The sequence below is a fragment of the Aplysia californica genome, unplaced genomic scaffold, assembly GCF_000002075.1.
Source record: "Aplysia californica isolate F4 #8 unplaced genomic scaffold, AplCal3.0 scaffold00145, whole genome shotgun sequence".
In the NCBI taxonomy this organism is placed as follows: Eukaryota; Metazoa; Mollusca; class Gastropoda; order Aplysiida; family Aplysiidae; genus Aplysia; species Aplysia californica.
Genome location: NW_004797415.1, coordinates 1363625 through 1375174, shown reverse-complemented (window position 1 = coordinate 1375174; position 11550 = coordinate 1363625). Strand labels below are relative to the sequence as shown.

At 40.8% G+C, this 11550-nt stretch overlaps 1 protein-coding gene across 1 annotated transcript; it reads left to right on the top strand.

Moving 5' to 3' along the window:
• Window positions 1–1028: 1028 nt before the first annotated feature.
• On the top strand, window positions 1029–11403 carry LOC100533368 (actin ovestestis isoform). The gene is given in 2 exon segments (NM_001204658.1): window positions 1029–1284; window positions 10100–11403. Coding segments are annotated over 2 exon segments (1131 nt in total). The 5' UTR covers window positions 1029–1158; the 3' UTR covers window positions 11105–11403.
• Window positions 11404–11550: the final 147 nt, after the last annotated feature.

Here is an 11550-nt window from a genome sequence, read left to right as displayed (position 1 = left end):
CCTATTATTTGTATAGAATATTTCATATTATCAACTACACAGTGTCTTTAGCCAAAGATTGTGTATAGGCTAAAGCCTATGTTGGCGTACAATCTTTGCTTTAGCCAACCAAAGTTATGTATTATCTTTGAGCAAAGATAGTACATAACAAGATGGTCCACTCAGCCAAAAAAGTGTCGGCCGGAAGTCCGCTCTTTGCTTCAGATGGCGCTGCAGTCTGTTTTGAAGTTGTCTTTCGTTTTTCCAGAAGAAGAATAGGAATAGTACCTCCTTGCGTACGAGGATCGACTGCTGTTCATCAGCAGTTCGGGTTCGTTCAGTGCGGAGTTTTAGGTTTTTAAAAAATTTTAATGACCACTCGCCTTTCATTCTAAAGTCGAATTAAATGAAGAAAACAATCACCCTTTAATCCGGAAGAGGTTTTTTTTCAGCGTAACCATTTTAAAAAAGCGTTCTTCTGAAATGTATTCAAAAACTTGCTAGTTTCACCCTCTCTGGTTTCACTTTGATTTTTTAAACTCAAGTAGGGTAACTCTGTTCGCAAAGGGTGCGCAATTGCGAAGAGGGCGCCACCGAATTTTGAGGACACTTTTTTAATTGGCTCAAAGAGAGAAGTGGCCCCTCTTGTTATGTAGACTCTTTGCTTTGAGCCAACGGCAAAAAACCCGATTCCGTTTTCTTCTACGGTATCGATTACTACAGATGTTGATTGTTCTTCCTAGTTTTGCCTTTTTTGGTTGCCTCGGCCTAAACGATATAATCATTTCGTAGTAGGCTTACATGCTTATCATGGTTTGTTCAGTAGGAATTAAATTATATATTTGTTGCAGCATCGGTCACTCCATCGTCAGAAGAATTAAGAAACGTGTAACTCACCCAAATGTGGGCTCATTTTAGCTAAGGGGTGGGGATGGGGGATGGTGAGGTGTACTAATTTTGGCCTATATCTCTTTTACAACCTGGCAAATGTGAACGGAAGTAAAGTCTAGGCCCTAAAGTTCAGTCGTCGCACTTTCTTTCAAATGTCTGGAAGAGGGCTGGTGTGTTCGATTCTACCGTAAGGAGTAAGGAGATATAGATTTATAATCTAGATCTAAATAGTAGTTATATTACTTCCAGTAACACTTGTTTTGGTGTGACAATTCAACACAACTTATGATGGCCGATGAGGATGTTGCTGCTCTTGTTGTGGACAATGGATCTGGCATGTGCAAAGCTGGATTTGCAGGGGACGATGCTCCACGTGCTGTGTTTCCGTCCATTGTTGGACGACCTCGTCATCAGGTAGGCCTAACCTAACCAACCGTAATTTATGATTAATTTATCTGTAGATAACTTAGATCTAGAATCTAGATCTAGATCTAGGCTTTACTTTAGGCTAAGGCCTAGATCCCTAGATCTAGGTCACTGTCTGGGCAATCCGCCAACTTAACCCATTTTGACCCTCTTGAGTCTCTTCAGTGGCTTGGTGCAACCGCTCCACCTAACCCTGGCCTTCACCACCCCCCCCCCCCCCCCCCTTTTTCTTTTTTGTTCTAAACCAGTCAGTGCTCTAGGCCTAGATCTAGATTTCTAGATCTAGATCTAGATCTAGCCTACATTAGGCCTACTATCTAGTTCTAGATTCTAGATTATATTAGATCTACATCCTTGCGATCCGTCACCCGCTTGCTGCGCCAGTGAAGAGACAGACGGCGAGGCGCTTTTCCCTTTCGTCAACCCGCAGCCACCTCCCGAATCGTCAGCCACCCCCAACCTTTGACACGGGTCAAACTTCCATCTATTTATAGGTAGTTAAATCTACCGGAACATGTATTAGGCGAAGTGATGTGCAATGATAGTCGCAATAGAGAGATTGTTTTGGTCTCTTTTTACCCATCTGCACCACACGAATTTAATTGATGTTTTTCCCTGGACTCTGCCTTTACTAAAGTCTCGAATCTAGATCTAGTCTAGATCTAGATCTAGATTTAGAAACAGTTGTAAATATCGATAGTCTATATGATTTATGTTGATAAGGGGTATCCTGCAGATTCTAATTGACTTTCTCCAGAATTCTTAATAGTATATCTAGATCTAGATCTAGTAGGTTCTAAGCCTATTGCCCATTTGCTCACTTTCCAATCATGCACCACCTTGTCTGCAACTCACGCAACGCCACTGGTCTCCTTTCTTTTGGCAGCCCAACTAATCTAGAATCTATATTAGATCTAAATATCTAGATCTAGGCTAGGGCCTAGAGATCTAGATAGATCTAGATAATCTAAGCCCCAGTTAGTCACTGAACCGCCACACATTCTTCTTCCCTCAGAAGGGTGCATTTCTCATAAAATGCCAGATTTCTCTCCCGTTGATACATGTACCCAGAACTACATCTAGATCTAGATTCTAATCTAGATATCTTCCAAGTTGTCTGGGTTATCCGCCTGAGGTCTGGGCTAGAATCTAGCCTAGGCCTAGATCTGCTATAAACAATATGTCCACGCAGATCGTCCCCCCCCCCCTAGTCTGGGCTACCCGCCCGCACTGTATCCATGCATACCCTTGAATATAAGAAGTGCCTATTTGCAAAGCTAGAATATAACAGGGCACCTAGATTAGATGATAGATCTAGTCTCATAATCTAGAATCTACGTAGGGCCTACACGGTAATGGGAATGAAAATAAGTCAATATTTGTCCTGTGCTGTCACTTGCTGAAGAAAAAAAAAAAGAAAGTCATAGGCCTACAAGCGTCTTGTCGGGCTCGCCATCGTGACCGGTCAGTGAACCTGTGCGTGCAAATCACATTGGAGTACCGGTTGGGGTCCCCAAAGTTCATTCAAAGTCTGCGCTGCGAAGTATAGAATCTAGATTCTAGATCAAGGGCTCCGGAATGGGGGGGTATTGATTTTTTTAAAAGATAGCCTACTGTCGGGGGAGGGGTGGGGATGGAGGCAACACCGGATGACTAAAACTGAACTTAGTTCTGAACTGCCCGGTTACCGTGTACGTAGACACTCCATGTCAAATATCTACTAGATCTAGATCTAGACCTAGAGGCTTCACAAATTGAAAGTTTTATATTAGAACAAATGAATTAAAAAGTTCAAGGGATCAGGGAATGTTTATTGGGGAAAAATCAACTAGAATCTACATCTAGGTCTAGGTCTAGGTCTTGCTAGATATCTAGATCTAGTCATAAGAACAAACAGAAAAAATTCAAATAATAATTCAGTGCGAATTCAGTACATCATCATGGCACACATGCATGCATACAAAGTCTGGATTTACAACTGGGCTGCTCATCATCATACTCATTTATTACACAATATGACCAATATATCTAAAAATCCACACAAGCATGCATCACACACAAAATCAAGCGCTTCGAACTGCTCGTCATCCAACTCAAATAAATCAATACTTGCCACACACCCAGGGTTGGTGATTTTTTTTAATTTTTATTTATAAAAAAATTAAAATCGATTTTTAAAAATTGTAATCGGATTTATTTATTTTTGGTGGCTAAAAGTAAGTTCTTTTAGTGCAAAATGCATTGTCTTTATTTTAACTAATGATTAATATAAGCAACTGCAATTTTAGAAAGCCTTAATCTGCTAGATCTCAGTGAATTATGGCTACAGACAAAAAATGAAGAAAATGTCAGTCTAAAAGGAAAGGGGGGTAATTATGCGTAGATAAACTTGCATTTTATTACAGTGTGTGTGTGTGTGCGCGCGCACTTGTGTTTGTCTAAAAAGAAAAAGAAAATGCTAATTTCAATTATGAAAAAAAAGTAAATTGAATACAGTATTATTTTACTACTTACAGTGACAGGGGGGAAGGCAGACTTTTAAGCATGATTATTTTAGTCTACTAAACCTTATATTATATATGTTTTATAAAACCAAGGAAAGGAATTCTGAATGTTTAAAGATGTAAAAACAGAATACTTTTTTAAAAAGATTTAAACCAGAGTTTTATTTTTAAAATCAAGTTGATTTTAATTTTTTTAAATCAACTGACCTAAATCCACCTGATTTAAATCGACCCCCCTGGTTTTCAATTATGAAAAAAAGTAAATTGAGAACTATTATTTTACAGTGACAGTGGGGAAAGCAGACTTTTAAGCATGATTATATTAGTCTACTAAACCTTATATTGTTTAATAAAACCAAGGAAAGGAATTCTGAACGTTTAAATATATGTAAAAACTGTGAAAAGTGATTTAAATCACTGATTTTTATTTTAAAAATCAAGTCGATTAAAATAAAAAAAATCAACTGATTTAAATCAACCCAGCTCTTATTTCAATTATGGGGGGAAAGTAAATTGAATACTGTATTATTTTACAGTGAAAGGGGGTGGGAAGCAGACTTTTAAGCATGAATATATTAGTCTACCAAACCTTATATCTTTTTAATGAAACCAAGGAAAGGAATTCTGAATGTTGAAATGTGTAAAAACTGAATAAAAGTAAATATTTAAAAAAGTGATTTAAATCACTGATTTTTATTTTTAAAATCAAGTTGATTTTTAAAAAAAATTTAATCAACTGATTTAAATCAACCCAACCCTGCACACACCTCTTATGACACCACCTAAGACACTTGTTGCACCCCACCCAATCTTTACATTCAGACCTCTTGTACTTACCCTCATAACAAAAACACATTCTCATTCACAATCACTTGCAAAGAAGCATCATCCCAAACCATTCTCACTCTCACGTTATGTTATTCCCCTCCTCACTCTCAACATCTTTCACTCGTCGTCCCTTTCCTTTCTTTCCACCAGATCCATTCTTTCCTTTGTTCTCCACTACTCTTTGCTTCTTTTTTTCTTCTGCCTTTCTTTTCTTTTCTTGTTTCAACTTTTTTTCTGTTCTCTTTTCTTCAATCTTTCTTCTTTCTTATGATCAGCTTCTTTTTTGTCATTCTCCCTTCTTTCAAAATACTCCATACATTCAGCTCTTGTTAGTGCCATGTTTAGAACTACATTCACAAGTAGCCTTTTTCTGGCTGGTGGTTCAACTTGGGGAATTTTTTGTTTTTATGTATGTGTCTATATCCATTGGTAAAGATGTTGGTGTTGCTGTTGATTTTGTTAGTGTCTGTTGGAGTGTGTTGGTCAGAGCTATTTGCAGAGGTAGAAGGGGTGTGATGCGGCATGTTAAACTGGGCGAGACATTCTTTGCATTTTCTCCTTGAAGTGTACATCACATCATCTGTGATGTCATATTTCTCTTCAAATCTCTGTTCATATTTTATCTTGAGCTCTGGAGTCAAAAATGACTCCTAGACTTTAAGGTTTTTAAATGTTCTCTTTGTCTGGGAAGTGGACGTGGTGCAGGATGAAGGGGTACATATGAATGAAGCTGCCTTTGAGGTGGTAGGCATGTGTGGTGGAGTGTGAGCAGATGTACAAGGCGTGTGTGGTGGAGCGTGAGCAGATGTACAAGGCGTGGGTGTGCGGAGCACCTGTGAAGGCTGCATCTTCTGTGTGTTCAGGACAGCATCTTTATTTAGGGGAAACAACCCCGACTTTTCGAACCCCTTTCTTCCAATCTCCTGAGTTGTAGCTTTCAGATGTATGCTGTCTTGACCACTTTCCCGGGATGTTTTAATTGGTATTCTCTTACCCCTTCACCCCAGTGATGCTTCATGCTCGCAAAGAAAGCCAGGTCAAGGGGTTAAAGGAGGTGAGTAGCATTTGCCTGAAGGCAGTAGGGCATGACGCCTCTGTGGCCAGACAGGCGTCGCTGATCCGTTTAGTTTTGTGGGTGGATGACCCATCTAAAAAAAAGAATAACTGGTCTCTTCACCCCACTGTCGTCCAGAAACTTCTTAAACACATTTTCCACCCAATCTGCAAATAATTCCCCCGTCATCTACCCACTTTCCCTCAACCCAACTCTTTGAAGTGTTCTGTTGGGTTGACCGTAAGTCTCTGCCCTGACATGATTATTAAAGGAGCAGCTAATGTGCCTGCTGCTGAGCAGCAACATAGACAGGTTATTTGAGCTTTAGAGCTCGTAGTCATTTTATATAAATCCCCCTTGACTGACTTTTGGGCCATTAATTAATTTTTTGGGTGGATTTTGCACATAGTGACAGTGCAAACCGTCTTGACATTGAACAAACGAGTGGGGTCCTCCAGCAGGTGTTCATCCACTTTTTCCATGTACTTTTCCATTGCTGGGACGAAACCGGGGCTTTCTCTATTCCCAGGAGCCTTTGGGATCTTTTCGTCCGTTCGGGATGCCTTTTCTTAAAATCGTGATACCTGAGAAAGTCAAAAAGAAATATCAATGTTATGTAATGCCGGTTAGCCGGCCAGGTGGTTCAGAGGCTGTGCGCTTGACTCTGAGTCAAAGGGTTCTGGGTTCGAATCAAGGTAAAGCCAAATTTTCATAATTACATTTTTCTGTGCCTGCCGGTGTCCTGATCGAGGACCAAGCCTGCTATCTCCTAAAAAGGCCATGATGAGTCGATAGGCATGTAAAATCCAAAGGCAAACGAACAAACATTTAATGACGGTAAAAAAAATATAAAAGACTTTATGCAATTATGTTTACAACATGTTAAAGCATGCACGGGCCAAACATATACCGTACCCCCCCCCCCCCCCCCCGGGGCTTATGCACAGTAATTGTAAATGGGCTGATTCATCACTGTCATTCTCATAACTGTGCCTGAACTGTAACAAAGAATAGACACTAGATCTACGGTTTTTCTACCTCCTGCTAATTAAAACGCCGAAGCCAAGATCAGGCGACGTCTTGTGTGATGGCATAGATAGATATCTCATATTATAAAGTGCACGCAGAGATATTTTTAGGCAGATCTAGATCTAAAAATATGGAATATATTATTGTATGACGACACTGCGGGAAATAGTGCATACCGAGTTGCACCGTCTTGTTATTCCAATCCAAGCGTCTTTTGACTTAGCCTACTGGCTCAGGGAGCTCTCGTGGCCTAGAGGTTAAGGTGTTTTGGCCTCTCATTTAAAGGTCCCGAGTTCGAATCCGGGTAGCGACCGAAAAAATTTCTTCTCTAAAAATGGTCTCCTTTCACCTCCTTTCCAGCTCTCTAGCAATGTTCTGTTGTCTGCTTTCAATTCCACTTTCTGCCCTCACCTCCTTTGCCTCCTCCTCTGGGCTCCTGACTCTTTTTGCAGCCTTTCTACTGCTACTCCTTGGCTCCTCCTTACTGCTGTCTTTCTGCCACACCCCTGATCTTCTGGTAGGAAAGATCTATACCTAGCCTTCTCGGACATGGGCGAAAAATCTCGGAGGGCCCGTGTGCAAGTGCGCACGTTAAAGATCCCTTGGTGGTCTAAAATCGATAAGAGTAGGCTTCGGCCGCCACCCGGGCAAAATTCCAAATTTCCTACCAACTGAAAATATTAGGTGTGTCCCGCGCGCTCATATGACCTATGCAGTTGCGAGCGCCGTAAAACACTTTACAAAAACACACAAAAAAACTACTTGCTCAAACTCAAATGATTATGATTATTATGAGAGATGAACAAGACTACTTTTATTTTGTGCAAACAATGTCAGAAACAGTTGATAGATCTAGATCTACCCAATATTGATCGGAATAAGACAACGTCATACTTCTGTCTGTTGAAACGTCACCATTGTTAAGTGTGTGTGTGTGGGGTGGAGGAGGGGAGCTATACACCCCCAAAGTCCCGATTCGGCTCAAAATTATGGAATTTGAGTTGTAGGCATTTTTAGCTTCCTCAGCCTCTCCTTCAACTATTTCATTGCGTAAGAACCCCCCAAAAAAACCATTTCTTCCCATTCCGGGCATGTTTGTCACCATCATTTCCTCATAAAGTCAATATTTTATTTTTCTTTATCGGCCGTTTTCTCAAAACGCTACTTTTCTCAATACTTTTTTTTAATAACTCCATTTTTCGTCCCATCTTCATGAAATTTTCACAGAATGGAGAGATGTAATACAGTAATACTAAAAATCTGTCTTTTGAATTTTTTATATATGGAATAGGTTTTTGTTGGTGGTGTCTTGAGTGGTTTTTCACGGATTTTTTTGCGAACTTGAATACTAGATCTACCTCAGGAAAAAATTCATTTAAAAATGTTCTAATTCGTTTAGGAAAAAAACAGCCGGTAAATTTTTAGATCTAATGTTTGTGAACAAGCATGCAATAAAACAATCAATTTCCATGAACAGTAAGTGCGGTATTCATTACGTAAGACAACAAAATCCAATATGGCCGCCGTATCCATGGAAACGAAACTTTTTTCTCATATTTGATTGCGGATTTTAAGACTCCTAACTATGCTTGTTATATGTGTGAAGTTTGGTAAAATTCGGTCCTCTAATAAGCGAGATACCCTTCAGGTGTGGGCCCCCACCCCTCCCTAAAAGCGTATGCAAACCCCCAAAACGAAATTTTAAAGAGTAACGCTCACGCACCACCAAAACTTTTAGGGGATAGGCCTAATCTGCAGGTTTAATGCGTAATATTATACGCACATTTGTGCGTAATGGGGAGCCCTGCAGGTTACACTTTTCCAAACAAGACAATCAACAATTTCTTTTCCCCGACCTCCCTCCGTGGCACCTCACCAAGGCAAGAGTAGACATACAGCTGACCACACACGACAAAGCAAGCTCAAACACCAAAACATTTAAAACAGAATACAAAAAACTTATAGAAAAATACCCCGGTGAGGAGCTTTCTTCACAGATGGCTCCAAAAAGTACTACACATGTATCATGTGAGCGCAGCAGCCCTATCTTCAAACAGTATACACCAGAGGAGACTCCATCCCGAAGCCTCCTTTTTTCTCTGCGGAGGCCACTGCCATTGACATGGCTCTGGACGCCGTGAAAAATTCTCCTAACAAATCTTTCCTTATCCTTTCTGACTCTCTGTCTTGCATCACCTCACTTACAAACTACACGCTCCTACACCCAAAAAATAGCTGGGCTACAACAAAAAATACACGCCTTGACTGAAACCTGGAAAAATATCGTGTTCGCATGGATACCTAGCCATGTGGGCATCCGAGGAAATGAGCAGGTAGATTATCTGGCGAAGGAATCCTTATCCCTTCTGTTGGGATCAACGACGAACACTCTCCCACAGACTGACTTTAAAAATAAAGTCAAAAAGTACACCTCCAGTCTGTGGGAGGCCCGCTGAAAAAAACCCAACAAATAATAAACTGCACAACATTAAATCCAAACTGGGACCGCGAAGTCATTCGGGCCTCTCCAGAAGAGTCGAAGTCATTTTTACTTGATTACGCATCGGACACACGGCTCTGACACTTACCTCCTTCAGAGAGATGAGAGGCCCGAAGGAAATATTTTAGATGCAAAAAATTGCAAGATCTGTTTTCCGTCGTTGTTCCCAACAGAATTTTTGATTTTATGAAGGCCATTGGCCTTTATGGGAATTATAAAATGGATTATTTGAAATTCTTAAGTGTTATTTAGAAAGTTTTTTTAAATATTTAAAATCTATTTACACCCGATTTTTAGCGTTTCAACAATTTTAATTAGAAATTTTGACCACAATCAGGCCGAGCAGTGAGCTGTTGAGAAAAAAACCAACTTGTACAGTTGCGAGCGCCGTAAAACACAATACATGTACTAAACTTTTTTAAAAAGAGAACTTTACAATTGTTGCAGTCCTATCCCAAGCTGCAGCCCTCCCCTTCTTCGCCTATCCACATGGCGTTATTATATGGTTTTAGAGCCGATGGAACCAAACTTACAGGTTTTGTTTCAAATCAGGGATGAAAGGCCTCATCATTTTGTCTTCCCACAGGTTAAAAAAAACCTCTAAGGGGAAGAAATTTCTCTTATCTTTTCAGAGTTAAGAAGTTTCCGTTGTACAGGATCAAAGAGGAATTAACAAGGTTGGAGCGGGGAGATTCTGTTAGGGAGGTTCAGTGTAACGACCAGCATCCACCCAAGGGTGTATTACCTTGTTATTTTTTTAGATGAGAGTTAACTTTATTTTTTATCTCCAGTTCATGTAGGTTTCAGTTCAAACCCACTTTGTACTTTTAAGAATTTTCAGGAAAAACTGATTAAGATGCTGCTGCTTTTTTTCTCGTATTTTATCAGGGTGTGATGGTTGGTATGGGCCAGAAGGACAGCTACGTTGGAGACGAGGCTCAGTCCAAGAGAGGTATCCTCACTCTCAAGTACCCCATTGAGCACGGTATTGTCACCAACTGGGATGACATGGAGAAGATCTGGCACCACACCTTCTACAATGAGCTGCGTGTTGCCCCTGAAGAGCACCCTGTCCTTCTTACAGAGGCTCCCCTCAACCCCAAAGCCAACAGAGAGAAGATGACACAGATTATGTTCGAAACTTTCAACTCACCAGCCATGTACGTGGCTATTCAGGCTGTCCTGTCCCTGTACGCTTCTGGTCGTACCACAGGTATTGTGTTGGACTCTGGTGATGGTGTCACCCACACTGTCCCCATCTACGAGGGTTATGCCCTTCCCCATGCCATCATGAGACTGGACCTCGCTGGCCGTGATCTCACCGACTACCTCATGAAGATACTGACTGAGAGGGGTTACAGCTTCACAACAACTGCTGAGAGAGAAATTGTGCGGGACATCAAGGAGAAGCTGTGCTACGTCGCCCTTGACTTCGAACAAGAAATGGGTACTGCTGCTTCGTCTTCAACTCTAGAAAAGAGTTATGAATTACCTGATGGACAGGTAATTACCATTGGCAATGAGAGGTTTCGTACGTCCGAGGCTATGTTTCAACCATCCTTCCTAGGTATGGAATCTGCAGGTGTCCACGAGACCACGTACAACTCCATCATGAAGTGCGACGTGGACATCCGTAAGGACCTCTACGCCAACACTGTCCTCTCAGGAGGATCCACCATGTATCCTGGCATTGCTGACCGAATGCAAAAAGAGATCACAGCTCTCGCTCCAAGCACAATGAAAATCAAAATCATAGCACCACCGGAGCGGAAGTATTCTGTCTGGATTGGAGGTTCTATCTTGGCGTCTTTGTCCACTTTTCAGCAGATGTGGATCTCGAAACAAGAGTACGATGAGTCGGGCCCGGCCATTGTGCACAGGAAATGTTTTTAACTGTAAACAGTACTCAGTCTGTTCCTGTTTTGCACTTACCATAACAGTTTTCTTTATTTCTGCCATGTATTTGACTTTTGTGCACTGTTGTTTTAGGTTCCTTTACTTTATGTGATCTTTCAGAAGCTTCTCGTTTCAAGTTTTCAACCACAATGTTTGTATCTTTATAGTGTATAATGTGCAGGCTTTTGGCTTTTCCATGTCGGTTTTGTATCATTCTTCCATTTGAGTTCCAGGGGTTTCTCTTATGCCCATTTCGTTGTGATAATTTTTAAAAAATTAAATTTTGTTTGTGTTTTAATCATTTGTGTTTGGTCGATGATGAATTACCGTCCATGTAAAGTGGTTTTTTCTGAAGTAAGCTACATGTAATTAGTGCCAAGAATTCTCTCTCTTTTCTCCCCTTCTCTCTCTCTCTCTCTCTCTCTCTCCCTCTCTCTCTCCCT